Raw genomic sequence first — 22,026 nt, forward strand, 5'->3', positions numbered from 1 at the left:
AATATAGAATTGAGATTTAACCCACACAGATATGCCCAGCTGATTTTGGGCAATGGCGCAAAATTAATTCAATGGAGTAAGTATAGCTTTTTCAACAAATGGCGCTAGAACAACATCTATAGGCAAAAACAAAACAAAATAAAACAAAACCTTGCTCTAATTCTCACATCTTATACAAAATTAACTCAAATGGATCATGGACTTAAATATATAAAATATAAACTATAAATCTTCTAGAAAAAACTTCATAATGGCAAATATTTAGGAATTAAAGATAGTGAAAAAATTCTTAGATTTGGACACCAAAAGCATGACCAATAAAAGGAAAGATTGGTAAAGTGGATCTTATCAAAATTAAAAGCTTTTGCTTGGCAAAAGACCCTAACAAGAGGATGCAAAGATGAGCTAAAGACTGGGAGAAAGTATTTGCAAATGACATATCTGACAAAGGCCTTGTACGCAGAATACATGAAGAACTCTCAAAATTCACCAAGAAAAGACAAATGATCCATATAGAAAATAGACAAAGCACATGCATAGACATTTCACCAAAGAAGATATACAAAATGCAAACAAGCCCATGAAAAGATGCTCAATATCATTAGTCATTAGGGAAATGCAAGTTAAAACCACCAGGAAATATTACACACCTATCAGAACAGCTAAAATAAAAAGTAGTGACAACACCAAGCGCTGGTGAGAATGTAGAGAAACTGGATCACTCATTCACTGCTGGTGATAATGTAAACTGGCACAGCCATTCTGGGAAATAGTTTGGCAGTTTCTTATAAAGCTAAGCATTCAATTACCATATGACCCATCAATTGCACTCCTTGGCATTTAGCTCAAAGAAATGAAAACTTATGTTCACATAAAATTTGTACACGGCTGTTTGTAACTGCTTTCTTTGAAATAGCCAAAACCTGGAAACAACCCAGATCTCCTTCAACAGTTGAATGGTTAAACCAACTCTGGTATGTCCATATTATGGAATACTACTCAGCAATAAAAAGCAATGAGCTACTGATAAACACAAAAATGTGAATGAATCTCCAGGAAAACATGCTGAGTGAAAAAAGCCAGTCCCCAAGGGTTATATACTATATAATTCCATTTACATAACATCTTTGAAATGACAACATTTTAGAAATGGAGAACTTCATAGTTCCCAAGGGTTAGGAAAGGGTGTGGAGGTGCGGTGGGTGTAGAAAAGAGCAACACTAAGGATCGTTGTGGCGATGGAAACGTTCTGTATCTTGACTATGGTGGTGGAAACACAAAACAACATGTGATAAAATCGTATAGAAGTACACACATACACACACACGAACACAAGTAAAACTGGGCCAATTTGATTAAGATCATGGATTGTATCAATGTCAATATCCTGGTTGCAATATTGTACTATGTTTTTCAAGATGTCATCATTGGGGGAAACTAGGTGAAAGGTAGGTACACAAGATCTCTCTGTACTATTTCTTACAACTGCATGTGAATGTAGAATTATCACAATAAAAATTTCAATGTAAAAATCACAGGTTCAGGCTTCTTTTAAAACGCTATGTGAGTTTAGTTTTATTCTACCTTTTTGCATTGAAGGAAAACCAGTAATGAGATTCAAACCATTTTGTTCACTGATACCTGCGTGGAGCACTTTCTTTTTCTGAGTCTTTTGGTTTGAAAGGTCCCCTGGTACTTTCAACATATTTAGGGATGACGTTCGTGCTGATTCGACATCAGAGTAAGGTTTTCCACATTTTTCTGGAGTTGAAACCATAGAACAGATCTCTTTTTGATGCCTGTTTTGATTTAGATAAAAAGTAGACAAAGAAAAAGAAAGAACAAAAAAAAAAGGGAGAGAAACAAAATTTCCATCAGGAAGGCAGCGTTAGCTCAATACGGTCCTGTTGAACACTGCAAACTTAAAGAAATGAGCCTCTCCCTGTTGGGTTAATGTAAGAATAGTCATTTATCCCTGCCCCATGCAGAAGACTGGACAGGGGCCCACTCCAGAGTCGTTAGATACGGCTCCCATCACAGCTCTGTTCCATCCTGGCTGTGTGATGCACGCAGTCACTCAATCCTCTCTAAACTTCGTCACTTTGCTCACCTATAAAGTGCGGGAAACTTTAGCTGCGCACCGACCGTGTGGGGCTGGTGTAAGGACTGACATGAAGGAGGGCCAGCTGTAAACCCGAAAGCATTACAGAAACCCGTTTCTCTACCAAAGGGTTGAACAGCCAGTTCTTAGAAAAGCCACAGATGGGAACCCCCTGCCCTGGACCCTCTGTGCCAGCACTAGATTGTGGTGAACCATTCTGGTGAAAATCTGGGGCCTGGAGGGACACCAGAAACTCCCGAGTATTTTCCCAGACACAGCTTCTCTGAAGTTCAGAACACAGCAGCCACAGAAAGGAATTTCCAGAACAATCCCCTGCTCCATCGCTGCAAAGCATGCCCTCCCTCCTTCACCCCCACCCCATGCCTACCTCCACGGAGCACCCCCCCGCAGTGCTCCATCAACCTTTGTGCATCCCCCACCACACTGTACATCCCATGATGGAAGGACCAGGCTTACATTCATCTGCACATCCCAGTTCGCCTGGCACACGATTTGTACTTAATGAATGTGAGAAAAAAGGAGGAAGGGAGGTGAGACCTGGGGGCAGTAACATTTTCTTACCTGGTGGAAAACTAGAAAGGGCCATTTGTTTTTGACCACAGCTAAGTGGGTGAACTAACTTTTCCTAATGTTGTTATGTTATAAGGAAGTAGAGAAGCATGATATCTGTAGAATGAGGAATTGAGCTTTATTTTTCCTTTATATCAGTTTAGAGCTCTTCTTATGTGCCAGGCATGCCCTTGGTTAATCCACCCAACAACCCTATGACTACCATTATTCCCATATTATAGATGAGGAAACTGAGGCTCAGCCAGGTTAAGTAACTTGCCCAAAGTTACCTAACATGTAATAGCGGCAAGTCTGGATTAAAACATTTCTCTGCATGACTCTAGAACCTGCCCCATTCAGCCGCTAAAAAACAAATACAAAAAAACAAGAAGGCATTCACTACTCGGTCAAGAGCAGATCCAGTCAACTGACCAAGCCGATTTCCAAGCAATTGCCGGCCATTTTGTCCTGAGATTTCTTAGTTTGATTAAGTCAGGGGAAGAAGCCAGTTAAGGCACTGGCTGAAAGTACGGAGAAGGTAATTTGCACTAATGTGCTATCCATTTATTTGATTCTTAGTTGATTTGTTCAAATTCTCCAGACTTAGAAGATGTAGCTGAACTTTCTCAAACAAATGCTTGAAAAATATTGCTGTAAAATCTCATTATAAGAGATGCCTGATATAACATTTATCTCTTTTTACTGACTTCCTGCTCATGCCCTGCCCACAGCCCATATTAATGCTTAATTTGGTAACAGGAAGACAGCAAATTTTGATAAAGAAATCATCACGATTAATAAATGTTTTTTCAACTTCTTTCCATTTTGCTATCACTCTTTTGAATAAAAAGACATACTCCTGATAGGGTGTGTATATGAAGCTATGGCACTTGAATAACTGTACAATGTGAAATCATTTTAATAAGATTTGACACATTTTCTGAGTGTTGGGGTGGTTTTGATTTTTGTTTAAAAACGAATTTGAAACATATTAGAATATAGGGCGGGAAAAGACATGAGAAATCATCTAGCCCAAATCCTACTGCCACAACCACCATTTTAAAGACAAGGAAACTGAGACCCATGGCAATGGACAGGTGTGGAAAAAAGTTAGAGATTCGCCAACATCCAGTTGGGTGAAGTTTGGGCCTTGGACCTCCTGATCCTTGAGTCAAATCTCCTCCACTACACAGCACTCCTGCTCTGTTCTGACATCACTTGGGTTGGGGTGGGGGTCCACCTGTCCACACTGGGTGGAGATGAAACCTAACACTGCTCTGAGGTGTCATGCAAGGATTTCAGAACCTCTATATAAAGGTGAATATGTGGCCTCCTTAAGCCAATCATTATTAAATCATTAAATTATGAATTCTCTTTGCTTAAAAATAAAATCCTAACATAATCACACTAGGTGATTCTTTTCACTAAAAGAAATCTCACAAAGCATTGCAGAAAGAAGTGTCAAGGAGAGCGAGCAGGACATCTCCAAGGCTGGGGAAAACAGGAGGTTTGGCAAGCTCACTTATTGTCGCCTTCCTTCTCTCCGTTGTACCACCAGTCCATGATCAAGGACTCCGAATAAAGGTTCTGCACCTTCTCCAGGTCACTGCGTCCCTGCTCCATTTCCTTAATCAGAAGTGTCAGATCTTCATTCTGCCAAAATGAGAAGTGAGTACAGTATGAAATTGTATAAAAGAGCTCAAATTTCAAACATTTCTAACAGAAAACCAACTGTATCAGGAAAAGAAGAATCCAAAGGATTTCATGCAGTTCTTTTGTTATTCCATTTTTAAACAGCTTTGTTGAGGCATAATTCACATACAATAAACTGAATGTATGTAAAATGTACAACTTGAACGGTTTCAACATTCACATCCATGAAATCATCATTGCAATCAAGGCAAAATAAACATCAAAATAAAATCAAATAAACATACCCATCACCCCCAAAAGTTTCCTTGTGCCTCACTGTAAATCTGCCCTCCCCCAAAACTCCTCTCCCCGATTCCCAAGAAACTACTCCTCTGCTTTCTGTCTACATTAGTTCTCTATTTTCTAGAATTTTATAAAAATGGAGTCACACAATATGTACTCTTTTTTTGTCTAGCTTCCTTCACTCATATAATTATTTTGAGGTTCACCCATGTTGTAGCATGGATTGACAGTTCATTCATTTTTATTGCTGAGTAGTATTATAATTGTATACTGAATACCAAAATTTAGTCACCTGTTGATGGACATTTGAGTTGTTTCCAGTTTGGGCTATTATAAATAAAGCTATGAACCTTTGTATACAAGTCTTTGTTTGGACATCGACTTTCATTTCTCTGGGGTAAATATCTAGGAGTGGGATGATTGGATCATGTGGTTAGTGATGTTAAACTATTAAAGAAACTACCAAACTCTTTTCCAGGATGGTTGCACTAGTTTACATTCCCACCAGAAATGTATGAGAGTTCCAGTTCCTTCACATCCTTGTAAACACTTGGTATGGTCAGTCGTTTTAATTTTAACCATTCTAACAGCTATGAAGTGGTATCTCGTGGTTTTAATTGGTATTTCCCTAATGACTAATGACATTAAGCGTCTTTTCACTTTCTTATTTGTCATGCATATATCTTCTTTGGTGACATGTCTGTTCAAATCTTTTGCCCATTTTTTAGTTTCCTTATCATTGAGTTTTAAGAGATCTTTATATATTCTGGATACAAGTCCTTTATTAGCTATGCAATTTGAAAATATTTTCTCCCAGTCTACAGCTTGTCTTTTCATTATCTTAGCATTAGCTTTTAAAGAGAAACTTTTAATTTTGATCACGTCCATTTATCAATTTGTTCTTATATACATCATGCTTTTGATATCCTATTAAATTTTTTTGGTCTAATAAGCTCACAAAAGGGTTTTTTGTATGTTCTCTTCTAGAAGGAGAAAAACCTAGGTTTTACATTTAGGTCCATGTATCATTTGGAGTTAATTTTTGAATAAGGAGTGCAATATGGATCAAAGTTCATTTTTTGCATATGGATAGTCAATTGTTCCAACACCATTTCTTGGGGGAAAAAACTACAACTATCCTTTCTTAACTGAATTGTCTTTGCACCTTTGTTGAAAATCATTTGTCCACACATGTGTCAGTCTACCTCTGGTCTCTCTCTTCTGTTTCATTGATCTGTATATCTAACTTTGATTCTGATTACTATGGTTTTATAATAAGTCTTGAAATCAGGTAGTTAGTTATCAACTTCATTTTTCTTTTTCAAAGTTGCTTTGGCTATTTTAAATCCTTTGCATTTCTATAGAATCAGTTAGTCAAGTTTTACTCTCAAAAGCCTGTTTGGATTTTGACTGGGATTTTAATGAGTCTATAGATCAATTGAGAGAATGGACGTCTTACCATTTTCTCTAATGTTTTACTGTTTTCAATTTGATTAATTCACGCTCTTATCTTTCATTTCCTTCTTTCTGCTTGCTTTGGGTTTATTTTATTGCTCTTGTTCTAGTTTCTTGGGGATGGAACTCAGATTGTTGATTCAAGTCCTTTCCTTGTTTCCAATATAAGTAGTGCTAGAAATTTCACTCCCAACACTGTTTTAGCTACATTCCGCATAGTTACATAGTTTGTTATGTGGTATTTTTGTTTTCATTCAGTTCTAAGTATTTTTTATTTCCTTTCAGACTTCCTCTTTGACCCATGATTATTTAGGACTGTGTTGTTTAAATTCCATGTGTTTGGATATCTTCCTGCTATCTTTCTATTGTTAATTTCTAGTTTGATTCCACCATGGTCAGAGAACAAACTCTGTGTGATTTCAGTTCTTTTAAATGAGTTGAGGCTTGTTTTATGGCCCATTGTATAGCCCATCTTGGTAACATTTCACGAGTACTAGGAACAAAACTGTGTTCGGCTGTTGTGGTGGGAGTGTTTGACCTATGTCAACTAGATCCCGTTGGTTGATTATGTTGTTCAGATCTTCTCTATCCTTGCTGATTTTGTATCTAATGACTCTCTCAGTTGCTGGGAGGGAAGCATCGAGGTCTCCAACTATAACTTTGTGTTTGTCTCTTTCTCCTTTCAGCTCTATCAGTTTTTGCTTCATATAATCTAAGGCTGTCTTGGTTTGTGCACACACATTTAGGACCTTTATATCTTCCTTGTGGATTCATCCTTTTATTACGTATGCATGCAAATTTTTTGCTCTGAAGTCTACTTTATTATTAATATAGACAGTCCACCTTTTTATTAATATTTATATGGTATGTCTTTTTCCAACCTTTTATTCAAACCTACCTATGTCATTGTACTTGACGTGAGTTTCTTGTATGCAGCATATAACTTGGTCATGTTCTTTTTTTTATTTATTTATTTTTTTTATTTATTTATTTGTTAAAGATTTTATTTTTTTCCTTTTTCTCCCCAAAGCCCCCCAGTACATAGTTGTATATTCTTCATTGTGGGTTCTTCTAGATGTGGCATGTGGGACGCTGCCTCAGCGTGGTTTGATGAGCAGTGCCATGTCCGCGCCCAGGATTCGAACCAACGAAACACTGGGCCGCCTGCAGCGGAGCGCGCGAACTTAACCACTCGGCCACGGGGCCAGCCCCTTGGTCATGTTCTTTTATCCACTCTGCCAATATCTGTCTTTTGATTGGTGTAATTAGACTATTTACATTTAAAGTAATTATTGCTATGTTATCACTTACTTCCATTATTTTATTATTTGTTTTCTTTTTTTTATTGGTTTTGTTCCCCTGTTTCTCTTTTCTGGCCTTCCTTCAGTTTTCTTGAACTTTTTTTTTACAATTATATCTAGGTTGATTTGTAGTGTTTTGAATGCATCTCTTTGTATTGCTTTTGTAACGGTTTCTCTAGGTATGACAGACATACATGTGACTTATAACAGTCTACTAGCATCAGCATTTTACTACTTTGAGGGAAATATGGAAACCTCACTTCCGTTTAGGTCTTTTTATCCTCCTCACTTCTAAATATCATTGTCTTGAGTATCAAATGGTGCCGTAATTTTTATTTCAATCATCAAATATGATTTATAAATCTCATGAGGAAAAGGACAGTCCGTTATAACTACTCATAATTTTGCTCTTTCTTTCTTCCTTCTTGATGCTCCAAGATTTCTTCTTTTATCATTTCCTTTTGCTTGAAGAACTTCCTGAAGCCAATATAAGAGTAGGTCTTCTAGCAACAAATCCTTTTAATTTTTATTTGTCTGATAATATTTTTATTTCCCCTTAATTCCTGATGGACAGTCTTGTCTGATATAAAATTTGTGGTTGATAGTTCTTTTCTTCCCACACTTGAAAAATATTGTGCCACTTCTTTTCTGGCTTTCTTGTTTTCAGATGAATCTTCTGGCAAATCCACTCTCAACTTGGTGTCATTTCTTTCAGGTTGTTTTCAAGATTTTTTCTTTGTCTTTGATTTTCAAATGTTTAACTATTATGTGTCTTAGCATGGATTTATTTGGTTTTATCCTATTTGGAGTTTCCTCAGCTTCTTGAATCTGTATGTTTATATCTCTCATAAAATCTGGGAAGTTTTCAGCTAGTATTTCCTCATGTAGTCTTTCAGTCCCATTTTCTTCCTCTTCTCCTTGGGGAATTCTGATGATACTAATGTTGGATCTTTCAATCTTTCATTATTGTCCCACAAGTCCCTGTGGTTCTGTTATTGTTATTTTTTTCAATCTATTTTCTCTACATTGTTAAGATTGGCTGAATTCTATTGTCTGACCTCAAGTTCACTGATCCTGTCATTTCCTCTCTGCCATTGAGCCCGTTCAGTGCATTTATTTGTTATTGTATTTCTCAGTTCTATAATTTCCATTTGGAAATGTTTATAACTTCTACTTCTTTGCCGAGATTTTCTATTTTTCACTTGTCTCCAGATAATTCGTAATTGATCGTTGAAGCATTTTTATGGCAGTTTCTTTAAAATCCTTGCAAGTAATTTCAGCATCTGATTAATCTCTGTGCTGTCATCATGTGATTGCCTTTTCTCATTCAAGTTGCAGTTTTCTTGGTTCTTGATATGATGGGTGACCTTTTAATGTATACTAGACATTCTGTCCATTGTGTTAGAAGACTCTGGGCCCTATTTAAATCTTTTATTTTAGCTGATAGTCGCTCTGTTTAAATTTAGCATGTGAGACTTCTCCTATTTGTTGTTCCAATGGCAGTTTGATTTTCAGAGCCTTTTTGATATTATTTTGGTCTTCTTTATTACTCTGGTGTCAATGGGGCTCCTGCTGGTCCCTGCTGGTGCTGCCTGAGGGTGGAGCAGGGGTTTCCCTCAATCAGGCTGCCAGGTGTTTCTTGGTGCCTCTATTGCTGTCCCCCCAGGCATCCCTGTGTCACTAGGCAGGGTAGGAGGGTCCCTAGCCCACAGGGACAAAGAATTCTTCTGGAATGGGCCACTGGCTCTGGCTGGGTCCCTCTTGCCTGTTCTTCCCACTCACTGTGGTATCTCTGGGCAGAGGAGGAGAGTCTCAGATCTGCAGGGACAAAGGGGCCTCCAAGACTAGCCCACCTGTGGCTGTGTCACTTTGGGTAGTACTGCCCACCTACCCCTGTAAATCTGTTTTTCTAGAACACTTTTTATGTGTTTGGGGACTTTTATAGCTAAATTTCACTTTCATTTGGGCACAACTGTGTATCTGGTTTTTTTTTCCACCTATTTTTGTCAAGGCGAGCTGTTACAGTGGCCAGAGTCATGAGTTCAGTTCTCTTTTTGTGGGACAGTTATCTCCACTTTGTTCACAGACAGAGCTCCTAAGGGTAGGGGATTAACAGCGTACTAAGTTACTAAGTTACCCCACATAACCCTGCCTCCTTTGGTCTTATTGACTCTGGATGGGGGTAGAGGCTCAGCTCTCCACTGGGGAAGGACCACAGTGCTGTGAGTCCCGTTTCACACTACCTCAATTATTGTTATGCCACTGGGTGTTGTGAAGGCTCAGCTCTCCACCAACCTTGACTGACACCAGGGATGGGGGAAAGTGGAGAGTTGCTTATCCCTAACTCACACTTCCTTTCTCATTTTCATTGATGCTGGGTGTTTGTGGAAACTCAGCTCCCTGCTGAGTCCCATTGACATGAGAACTGTGGTGAAGCATAATTGTGAATGGACTGTCCCCACATTGCCTTAAGTCTTGGGGCTACCTGGAGGGGTAGAGGCCTAGCTTGCTGCTGGACTCCATGGACACTCTCCCAGTGGGCGAATCAAAGGAGTGCTTACTTCTGCTGGAGGGGGTGATGGACAATCAGCTTCTGTCTCAATCTTCTGATGCTACCCTAGCACAGGATTTGGAGTATCATGTGCTTCTTCCCAGTAGGATGTGCAGAATCAGCTTTCCATCCAGACCTATTCACACTACTCCAGCCAAGAAGTCAGAGCATTGCCACCTGCTTCCACTATGCGGGGGATGGAAGATTAGCTCTCTGGTCAGCTCTACTTATACCACCTGGCAGAGGGATCAGCACACCATCACTTGCTTCCATGGAGCAGGAGGATGGTGTGGAAGATCAGCTCCCAGTGAAATCCTGGGGAAGCGGGTGCAGTTTTTCCGTTGGTGTATGGCTGGAGTAGGGCCAGTATTGGCAAAGTGGTTTGTTATTGTTAGACCACCCTCTTTCCAGTCCTTTGTCTAGGGGCAATAGGCTTTTCTTGTGTCAATTTTTTGTTTGTGCCTGTTAGAGTTTCCAGGTTGGAGGCTTCAGCAGTGCCCTATCTGAGACAGATGGAAGGTGATAACAAAATCCTCAGGACTCATTACCACGTTATTCCTAAGCATCCCACCTTCTTTCCATCTTTCAGAGTCTTCCTATGCTTGTTTTTGTGTGTGAGTTTTACGTCCAGGGCTTTTTAGCTGTAAGATGGAGGACCTAGGAGGAACAGGGCTACTCCATTATTGCTGGAACTGGAAGTCTCTCCAGTTATTTATCTTATAATTAATTTAAATAACAAGGAAAAGCTCTTACATATTCACCCATGCAGTTACCATATCCCTTGCTCTTCATTCCGTAGTGCAGATCTGTATTTCCATCTACTACGATTTTCCTTCTGCCCACAGCACTCCCTTTACTATTTCTTGTACGTCCAGTTTATTGGTGATGAAGTCTTTCAGTTTTCATATATCTTTAGAAGTCTTTATTTCACTTTCCTTTTTGAAAGATATTTTCACTGTATATAGATTCCACACTGACAGTATTTTTTCTTTCAGTACTTTAAAAATGTCACTCCACTGTTTTCTTACTTGCATTGTTTCTGATGAGAACTCTGCTGTTTTTGTTATCTTTGTTCCTCTGTACATAATATGTCTTCTTTCACCCTCTTCTTTTAAGATTTTCTCTTTGACACTGATTGTGATGTGACTTGGTATGGCTTTCTTCATGTTTCTTGTGCTTGGGGTTCATTGAGTTTCTTGGATCTGTAGGTTTATAGTTTTAATCCAATTTGTAAAATTCCTGGCCACTATTGCTTAACTATATATTTATTAGTCTACTTAAATTTTTCCACAGCTCACTGACACCCTGTTCTCTGTTTTTTGGTTTTAGTTCTTTCTTCTCTGTGTTACATTTTGGATAGTTTCTATTGCTGACTTGCAGTTTACTAGTCTTTTTTTCTGCAATGTCTGATCTGCTGTTCATCCCATTCCATGTATTTTTCATCTCATACATTGTAGTTATCATATTTAAAAGTTGGATTTGTGTCTTAGTTGTATTTTCCATGTCTCTCCCTAACTTTTTGAACATATCAAATACAGTTATAATAACTGTTTTAATGCTCTAATACAAACATCTGAGTCAGTTATGGGTATGTTTTAATTTTCCTATTTGCTTTTTCTCCTCATTATGGGCCTATATTTTCCTGCTTCTTTGCATACCTGGTACTATTTAAATGGATGCTAGAAATTGTTGATTTTACTTTGTTGAGTGGTGGCTATTTTTGCTTTCCTACTATTATTCTTGGGGTTTGTTCAGGGATGCAGTTAAGTTCCTTGGAAACAGACTGATCTTTCAGGTCTTGCATTTAAGATTTCCTAGGCAGAACTGGAGCAGCATTTGGTTGTTCCCACTACTCAGGCAAGACCCTTCTGTATACTCTACCCAACGCCAATAGGATTATAAGGTTTTCCAGTCCAGCTGATGGGAGTTGTCACTATTCCCTGCCCTGTGTGAGCTCAAAATACTGTTCCCTCTAATCCTTTTGGATGATTCATTCCCCAGACTCCCGCAGTTTCCTCACATGCAAGCACTGATCAGTAATCTGACTTGTCCTGGATTTAAAGTCACTCCTCAGGACAGATGATAAGACGAAAAACACATTCTCTAGAAGGGCATTCTTGAAACGCATATCCTCAGGCCAAGATTGGAGGATTGGAGAAAAGAATTTTACTTACTTTCTCCCAATAGAATGAATTGCTTTATCAGATGGTCACATGGTTATATAGTCTGAGAAGTCAAGAGACAACTACCTAGCATCTGAAGTTTTTGAAAGTTTCCCCAAAATGTCTGCAAACAGTAGTGGTTAACAACCTTCATGTATGGACACCTGGGGATGCTTGTTAAAAATACAGATTCCTCAAGTTTGGCAAAATGTTGATAATTGTTGAATTTGATTTATGGGTATATGAGGGGTCCATATACTCTTCTACTTTAGCGTATATTTGAACAATAAATGTTATTATTCAAATAAACGTTCCATAATAAAAAGCTCAGAAAAGAAACAAAATATATTAATTAAGATTCCTGGGCCTCTATGCCTAGAGCCTGACTTAGTAGCTCTGAAGTGGGACCCTGGAATCTGCATTTTCACAAGTGCCCTAGCTCAGGTGGTCCTTGGATCACATTTTTCAGTACACTCATTGTCAAATGATCCATTTGCTCGACTTAGTTGTCTTTGTGGTTGCTGTTTTCCCATCTAAGGCATTGTCCATGGGCACCCAGCCTGGAAAGCTCAAATAAGTGAACACTCTCTTCTCAGCTCTTAAACTCTTACCTGAACAGCCTGTGAAGGACAAGGATCCTTGCAGCCAAAATCATAAGAATGGAACTGTCCTCCAGTCAAAGCAGCAAGCTCTTTCAAAAATCCATTTGCAATCTCATCATTGTAATTGAAGGAGATGGTATAAATAGGAATTTTCTGAAAAACTTTCACTTGGTCTATAACCATTTCAAGTGGCTGAAATGATATGTTTTGAGGGGAGAAAAGGGAGATGGAAAGAGAGAAGAAGAGAAAGAAAAAAATAAGACATGAAAATCCTTAGTATTTGCTACAGATCGTGAAATTCTCAACTAGTAATTCCTTACACAGTGGTGAATGACTTCTCGGAAAGGTGTCAATTCAATTCAATAAACAAAGCAAACACTGCCAGATGGTGAGAGTATGAAGACCAACAACACAGCCCTTGCCCTCTGAGGGCTCACAATTTGGTGGGAAAAGAATCTGAAAGAAAGATTTGACTAACCAAATCACTCAATTTTAGGTGCACCTAAGCCTGGAGTCCACCCTTTTGAAGTGTTGGGCTATACTTGAGGGCACTTAAAGTACTAGGGTCACGGGTGGAACATCCTGTCTATTGGGATTCAACAGAGTGAGGCCACTGGATCTTGATGGCTTCCAAAGCATCTACTCCAAAGGAGCAATTTCCAGCTCAGACAGGCCATGGTGAACGTGTCCCCCACAGAGTAAAAGAGGAGACATTTATTAAGGGTCCTTCCATGTGCTAGGAACCCTACTGGGCACAGAAAATCCCCGTTGATCCTCACAACCATCTCACGAGGTAGTTTTGGAAGGACTGATAGTTGCCTACCTAATATCCATTCCTCTCCTCCTTTTTTACTATCAGAGCTCTGGTTTTTTTTTTCATGGCAACAATGTGCCCAGTTAAAAACAAACAAACAAACAACACATGCACACATAAAAACATCTTCTGATACTTTTTGCAGTTAGGAGTGGTCATGTGACCCAATTCTATCCGTTGAGATATAGGTAGAAGTTCCAGGGGAGAGATCCCTTTCCTCTAATAAAAAGATGAAGACTTAACAAAAAAAGCTAATGTCCTTCCTTTTCCCACCCCCAAACCCTGGAAAATGGACACTCTACCTAGAAGTGGAACGGCCATCTTGTGACAAAGAGGGTGGAAGTCATATACAAAGATGATGGATCATGAAGATAAAAAGAAGCTGTTTTCTGGGACTCATCCTTAAGTAGCTGTATAACCTAGACTACCTACCCCTGGGCTTCCTTTCAGTAGGAATATAAATGTTTCCATTGTTTCAGCCATCATTTGTCTGCTCTTCTGCTTTTTCCCCAGTAATATGCAACTCTAATCAGCACAGTAGGTATGGGCTCCACTTACAGATAGACAAATCGATGCTCAGAAAGATTTCCTAGGGTCGTCAAGCTCTTAAGTGGTAAGAATGGAATTCGAAGACAATTTTTGTACTAGAAGCAATACCAGATTGTTTGTCTCCCTGGTTTGCAATAAAAACTGTCTCTTGGTAACGACTGACTCTTAGTAAATATTACTGACTCTCAGGAAAGATTAATTGATAAATTCCCCTGCCGCCTCTCCATGACAGCCCAGCTGAGAACCTTCAGAAACTTCCTCTGATTGTCCTTCCCTGACTTTCTCTGCATTTCTCAGTGCTAGGAGTCCCTCTTTGATTGACCAAATTTGCTGGCTCCCTCAGCCAGTCCCCACTCTCCACTTCCAGCTCTATCCTTTGGCCTTTAACCCTTCCAATATTTTTCCTGAGTCCTGGGGAAGGCAAGGTGATGAGGGAGAGAGGACTCTGGACTCATCACTGGCTGGCCTTGGGAAGCTCATACACTGCCCAGGGAGGCAGCCAGTTGAGTGGTCCCTCAGGGTCTGATCTCATTGCATCCACCACTTACGCACAGCCTCAGTCTCTGGCTCCGGCTCCAGCCTTGAGCTTGCCCTGGCCTTAAGCCATCTTTCCTCCTTTCTTCTTTTTTCTTCCCTTCTGGCCACCAGCTGGTTTCCTAACCAAACAGCAACCTAACCTAGCTAAAGTCCTGACCTCATCTCTATTGTCAACTGTAAGGACAGAGCAAAGCCCTCTCTGCTGCCTCCTCTGTCTTCCACCTAAGTTCCATTTCTGAGCATTTACTGTGTACTAGGCAATAAGAGCTCTGCTTGTGCTCTCTCCCTGCATCCTTCCTACAACCCTCTGAGGTAGGTACCATCAGCATCCTTATTTCTTACCAGGAACTCCTGGCCACTGCCCCTCAGTCCCATATACCAGACTGGAGATGTTAGACCTAAATTCTGTTAATTTGATAAATAAATTTTAGCCAGGAACTACTCCTATACTGACTTACAGCTGAGATATATGGGAAGGCAAAGAAACTAACACTGATTTAACACTGACCATGAGAGTGCCAGGGACTGTGGGTAGCATTTTCATATGCTACCTGACACTATTTCATATATTTATTTGCTCATTGCCTATCTCCCCGTAGAACATAAGTTTCACCGAAAGCAGGCACCTTGTCTATCTTGCTTACCACTGTATCCCAGACTGATAGCCTGGCACGTACATGGTGCTCAGTAAACATTTGTAGAATGCATTCATGGGAACATCATCTCATCTACTCACAGCAACCCTGTGAGGAGGGAGCATTAGCACTAAGCCACAGATGAGGAAATTCACCTTAGAGGACACTTGCCCAAGGTCATTCAGATGGGCATGCTGGGGATGACCTTCTAACCCCGGTCTCTATCTCTAAAGCTATTTCCATCATTCCATAGAGCCAAAGAGAGCGCAAGCATGAGATAGTCTGTTATATGTACTGTTGTGAGCCTCTCACCCGCACCCACCCCAGGTAGTGTTTGCTAAACTGAAGTCCTAGAGCCCAGTGTGGTGTTGGAGAGCTTGGCAGAGGGTGGAGGTGCACCTTGATTGCAGAAGGAGCTCCAGCCCTGCGATGGGAAATAGCCATTCCTGTCCTCCTGTCCCTCCACCCTCCAGGGATTCCTTTATTGCCTTATGTCCTCACAGTTTTGAAGAGTAGACTCAGAACACTGAAGTAAAACTTTCGCCACCGCAGCCTGACTAAGCCTGACTCTTTCCAGCCACTTACTCTAGTAGCTCCGCTGGGCTGTGGAGTGTGGTGGGCCACTCCCTGTGTAGCTCCTCTGTAACACTGAGGAAGCCCTTCTCAGCCCAGGACTCCTGAGTACGTTCTCCACAGGGGCCCTTCAATCCCTAAGACGAGGCCAAGCAGCATACCTGAGAGAACGCCCAGTTCCCTCTTCTCTGAGTCTAGACAGATGTGCATCCAGATGTCCCTTTCACCACAGAAGTCAATCTGGGGTGGCAAGAGAGGCAGGGGTGTGTTCTCCTAACTGCCTGAAGGATTTGTGTGCAGGTGGCTCACCTGGTGCCTTCCCCACGTCCCCACCCATAGCATACCCCATGATAGACTTCATCCATTCATTTTTGTTTAGAATGATGCAGAAGCCTTCCTCAAATCCACTTTCTTGATTCCTGCCAGGGCGAGCCCCTAACTTCAAAGAAGTCCCAAAATGACTGCAGCCAAAGATGTGCTGGGCTGCTCCCGGCACAGGCCCGGCAGTGTCCATGCACACCTACAGGTGTCCACCAAAGGACACCCATCGGTTCCATCTTAATGAAGACTAATATTACTAGAACTCTTTTAACTTGATTAATTTTAAAGACTTGCCTTGCTATATAATTCTGCCCTGGACATTTAATCAACAGGCAGTAAGTTGGTGTCTGTGATATTGAATCCTGAACAGCATCTCTGGTCTTCCAAGTATAAATTCTGCTGAGTGTTAGGAATAATAACATTGGCCTTACATAGCAGGTCCTACAAAGTCAGTGAAAATTCAAAAATGAATGGAGATTTCTTAGTGTCTCAATGTCCTCTACATAGAGTGTGAATATCAAATATTCATCTACTTTTCTGAGAGAATCTGAGGGATAATGCAAAATAAATAGACTGCATGTAGGAAAAAGCCAGATAGAAATATGACATGCCTAAGTAAGAGTTTATAAATTACTTTTGGGGTAATTTGCATATTTCTGATTCCAACTATCACCCGTATCCCTGGTTCTTCATCTTTAAGTGGACCGCAGGCCCTCTGAGAATCTGGTGAATGCTATTGATCTTCTCCCCAGAGACATATATGAAGCCATTTTGTATATATTCTTGGGAGATTCTGGACCCTCGGAAGTCTATGACGGATTGGAGATCAAGAACCCTTCTCAATACACTGCCAGAAGGAGTGTTACTTGGTACATCCTCTTTGGGAGGCTATTTGGCAGTATCCGTCAAAACATATACCTTTTGACCAAGTCCACTTCTTAGAATTTACACTTCAGATATGCTCATACATGTGCAAGATGATACACGTGCATGGTTACTTTTGCAACGTTGTATATAACATGAAAATTGAAAACAATCTAAATGTCCGTCTCCACAGGACATGGCTAAATAGCCATGTGATGGGATAGTAGGAAACAATGAAAAAAGTGAGGAAGCTCTTTATGAAACGATATTAAACAATCTCCAAGGTATATGGTTTTATTAATACAGGTGCAGGATTGTGTGTATAATATGCCACCATTTATATATTCTAAAAGGAAATATATATGTAAATATACATCTGCTTGCATGACAAACTATCTCTGAAAGAAGATGCAAGAAACTGGTAACACACATTGCCTCTTAACTGGTGAACAAAAGGTGGGAGGGGAATTTTCTCTATATGTCCTTTTGTACCTTTGTAATTTGTACCATGTGAATGTACTACTATTCAAAAATTAAATAAACAAAATTAATTTTTATGGTAGAAGTTTTATTAAATCTATATAATAAAATATGATATAGTTATTGAGAATGATGTTTCTAAAGAATTTCTGATGACTTGGAAAAACTGTGCGTATTAGATGAAAGAAAGCAGAACGCAAAATTGAGTTATGAACGATTTAAGTTTTCTTCCTTCTTATGCTTATGTGCGTATCTGTATTTTCTAAACTGCAATAAAATCAGTAAGAATTTATTAAAAATAAAAAGATCCCTATCCAGATGACTTTCAAATCAGAATCTCCAGCCCACATCTTCTCCAGACACTAGCCTCCTATTTCTAGGGGATTCTGGACATCCATGAACGACAGGCGCCCAAACTCAGCATCCTCCACCAGCACACCCAAGCCTGTTCCTGCGTTAAATTTAAATTTAAATCAGTTAATAACAATTGTTATAAGCCAGCAATCAGTCACCTTGACCCCTTTCTCCTTTGCTCCCACCTTCTCCTCACTCCACCCTCCCCTCCTCCCAAATTGGCCACCAAGCCCTTTGTTGCTACTTGTCTTAACTCATCTCTGAAGAGAGTCCCCTTCTCCCAATTCTGCTGCTCCTACCTGAGGTGGGCCCTGACCAGCTCTCATCGAGATCTAGTCTTTCCCTGGCACTACAGAGGCATATTTCTAAAATACAGGTGGACGGGACCACCTGCTCCTCTGAGCCCCCATCGCGGCAAAGCCCATCCTTTCCATGTGGTGGTCAAGGACCTTCATGATCTCCCCCAACCTAACTTTCGAGCCTCAGCCCTGACACTCTCCCATCATTGCCCTCAGATTATTGCTCTGAGCAGCCCACATATTTTCATGCCTCTGTTCCTTCTACCCAGGATACCAGGAATCTCCTCTGTTGAGAAAATTCCTTCTCCTCTTTCTAGACACAGCTGAAAGGTCCCCTCCTCAGTGGAACCTGGCCTGGTGTTCTCTGCATCTCGTATAGCAGAACTCATCACTCTGTGCTCCCAGATGTCTCCCAGCACTGGCAACCCCACTCCCCAAAACGTATCAGAGTTAAAGGCATCTGTCGAGCACCTCACCCAGCCTGGAGACTTCCCTAGGCAGGGATGAGATATTAGTCAGCTTTGTAGCCTCAAACTGGGCACCACACAGGGAACACAAGCCAGGCACAGTAAAACCGCTTCTGAATAGAAAGTACAGTGAAGTTGATAGGAAAATCATTCAAAATAAAATTTTACTTTACATAAACTTCTCTGCCACAAATCTAACACTGTAGTAAAATCCAGTTGCTTTACTGTTTAAGCCCTGGACCATTCGACATAGGATATTTTACAATATTTGCCTAGCAGTCTTCACAGGCAAACACCTCACAATACGTTGATCCTAACTCACTTTAGTTAATTTACACTGTACTGGCCTGCAAATCCGTATGTTTATTTAAGGCCCAGAGCATTAGTCTTTCATTCACAAAGCTCAAAAGAAGACGAACAGACTCCGCTAAAACTTTTCAAATAGTTTCCAGTCAGGCTAAACAAAACAAAGAACGTTTCACTGGAAAGGCATGCTTTTGTTTAAATGATTAGTAAGTTAAAATTAGAGGTAAAACCAAGGACAGCGTACAGTGACATGTTTAGATTTAGAGTCCTCAAAGGAAAAAAATCAAAAAGGATCTCCTCACTCTTAGTTTGCAATAAAACATAAACCAGTCTTCAGTGGAAGACGGACGTCTCCTTTCATGAGGTTGGTCTCCCGCTCTGGGAGTGTGTGTCACATTAACCAGACAATACTCACGCCCACATAAATTCTCCTCAGTGTTTTAATAGACAAAGGAATTCCTCAGTGGATTTTCTCACCTCAGTTCTCTGTTCCTGAACCAAGAAAATATCTCTCAGCAGTTTTCTGGTGACAGTTGAAAAGATCCCCCAAACCCATTCTCAGCATTCACTTTCAGGGAATCGGTTAGTCTTTGTTCACAACTTTGCTAAGTACCTGATCAGGCCTCCCATCTGTCAAAAGGTAGATTGCTTGTGTTTCTTTATCAGCAAAAGCAATTTGCAGGGCATTCAGGGTGTTCGTGGAACTTCCAATCTACAGAAAAGAGAGAGAGATGACAAGCACATACTCGAATCTCAAAAAAGGTCTCAAATGAATGTTATTTATTTTCTGCTTCCAAACAAGAAAGAAAAGTACTTGTGATATAAAAGATAGATTAAAATTATGTTGAGATAATAATTTGAGCCCAGTAGTTCCAAGAAGCCTGACCCCTGGGTGTGCCATAAAAGTCTCTATTCAGACAGTTCCAGGACTGCTAGCTGCCAAGACTCTGGGTTTCCTGTCCTCAGGACAGAGTTCTTAATGCAATTTTACCTTTGTGTGCTTCTGTGTGAGGCACTAACTCAGTTACTGTTCATTCAGCTGTCAACACCGCTTAAACATGCGACCTGAATACACCTGGCAGGGATCATGTTTGTTTCCAACCAGGATTTAATCACGACACCCAACATGCAGCAAACATGAGTGTGGTATCACTAGCAACCTGGGAGTACAGCAAAGAAACAGTACATTTTTAAAACTCCTGCAGTTTCTGCCCAGGTATGTAGAGCACTGGCAAGAGTCACTCCAAAACTCATAATGAACGAAAGCCGACAAACAGCAAGCACGCGACTTTTGTTAGGCCAGTCAGAAGGCTCAGGTCCCAGGACAACTAACTGGCCCAACACCTGGGGCGAGATGGGCATCTGCGGAGCCGGGCAAGATGCAAGCACTGGCTTTCTGGGACAAGAGGCAGCCAGACACTAGGAAGAAGAGCTAGGCTGGGGCGATTGGTAAATTGGTAGAGTCTGGCCAGGTGTATACTGGTGAGAGGGTACAGTCCGGAGGCCACAAATGTAGGGGGATCTGCACTCTCTTGAAGGCTGTTCACCACAAACCCCACAGGGTACTCACAGAAAAGACTGGGAGAGTCCTAAGAAAATATCTTTCATGTGCAGAAGTGGGAGAGAGGGCCACCGACACAGGAATCTCCACAGGGAGCCTTCTCCTCTATCTCCCCTACAGAACAAAGCCTTAATCTATGTGTGCTGGGAAGCGGAGGGAAGGGCAGCAAACATGGCCACCCTCAGGGCATGGGTGAAAACCAGGACAGCTGGAGGAAGGGAAGAGGAGAGAAACAAACCCGTCACACCTGCAGAAGGAGCAGGGAAAGGTGCTGGGCTCAGAACTACGGAGAAGGCCACGTCCCTGAGACTCTGGGACACCGTGCCTGACTAAGACCAAGGCTTATTCAGAAATCACCTCACATCTGCCAGAATGGCTATAATTACCAAGACAAAAAACAACAAATGTTGGAGAGGATGCAGAGAAAAGGAAACCCTCAGACACTGCTGATGGGAACGCAAACTGGTGCAGACACTATGGAAAACAGGACAGAGATTTCTCAAAAAATTAAAAATAAAAATACCATACGATCCAGCTATCCCACTACTGGTATTTATCCAAAGATCTTGAAATCAATAATTCAAAGAGATTTATGCACCCCTATGTTCATTGCAGCATTATCTACAATAGCCAAGACATGGAAGCAACCCAAGTGCCCATCAACTGATGAACATATAAAGAAGATGTGGTGTGTATATATATATATATACACAATGGAATACTACTCAGCCATAAAAAAGACAAAATCACCTTATTTGCAACAACATGCATGGACCTTGAGGGTATGATGTTAAGCGAAATTAGACAGAGAAAGACAAATACTACATGATTTCACTCATATGTGGAAGATAAACAAACACATGGATAAAGAGAAAAGATTAGTGGTTACCAGAGAGGAAGGGGGTAGTGAGGTGGGTGAAAGGGGTAAAGGGGCACATATATATGGTGATGGATAAAAATTAGACTACTGGTGGTGAGCAGAATGCAGTCTATACAGAAACTGATAAATAATAATATACACCTGAAATTACACAATGTTACAGGCCATTGTGATCTCAATAAAATAACTGAAAAAACCCCACCCACCCATCACTCTCCTGCAAACACTGACTAGCAAGTAACTTGCAAGAGACAGACTGTCTCTGAGGCCCAGAGTAAAGGGAAAACCAAAAGCTGAGGGTGGAGCAGACATTGAAAAATAACCATCTAGCACATCATCCACCATCTTAACACAAAACATCTACAAGACTTCAAGGGTATGTGCACTGAAGGTAACAATAACAAACCAACCTCAAACCCAGCCCAACTCCTAATCAGACTAATGTTATCGCTCCCACATATTTTAAAAAGAAAGGCATGCTCATTTCCAGGCCTAAAAAATATTTATCTCAATCTCTATCTACCTCACATGATGTCCAGCTTTAACAACAACAAAATATTAAAAAGAAAAAATAAACAATGTACTACCAAGAGACAAAAGTACTCATCAGAAACAAACTCAGATATGAGACAGATGTTGACACGATCTAACAGAAATTTAAAAAGAACTATGATTAAGACATTAAAACCTTAATGGCAAAGGTCAGCAA

The 22,026-nt window shown here is 40.6% G+C and overlaps 1 protein-coding gene across 30 annotated transcripts in view; it reads right to left on the reverse strand.

Annotated features, from left to right (window-relative positions):
* Nucleotides 1–22,026, reverse strand: part of VWA3B (von Willebrand factor A domain containing 3B) — a 201,082-nt gene that overhangs the window by 66,379 nt on the left and 112,677 nt on the right. For all 30 annotated transcript variants that reach the window (XM_070572067.1, XM_070572064.1, XM_070572066.1 and 27 more), the window contains 4 exons: nucleotides 19,490–19,588; nucleotides 12,687–12,869; nucleotides 4,194–4,324; nucleotides 1,642–1,799 (listed from right to left, as the gene is read on the reverse strand). In XM_070572067.1, the coding sequence (XP_070428168.1) occupies nucleotides 1,642–1,799; nucleotides 4,194–4,324; nucleotides 12,687–12,869; nucleotides 19,490–19,588 (571 nt within the window). The remainder of the gene's footprint in view (nucleotides 1–1,641; nucleotides 1,800–4,193; nucleotides 4,325–12,686; nucleotides 12,870–19,489; nucleotides 19,589–22,026) is intronic.

The sequence above is a fragment of the Equus przewalskii genome, chromosome 14 (genome assembly GCF_037783145.1).
Source record: "Equus przewalskii isolate Varuska chromosome 14, EquPr2, whole genome shotgun sequence".
Classification (NCBI taxonomy): Eukaryota; Metazoa; Chordata; class Mammalia; order Perissodactyla; family Equidae; genus Equus; species Equus przewalskii.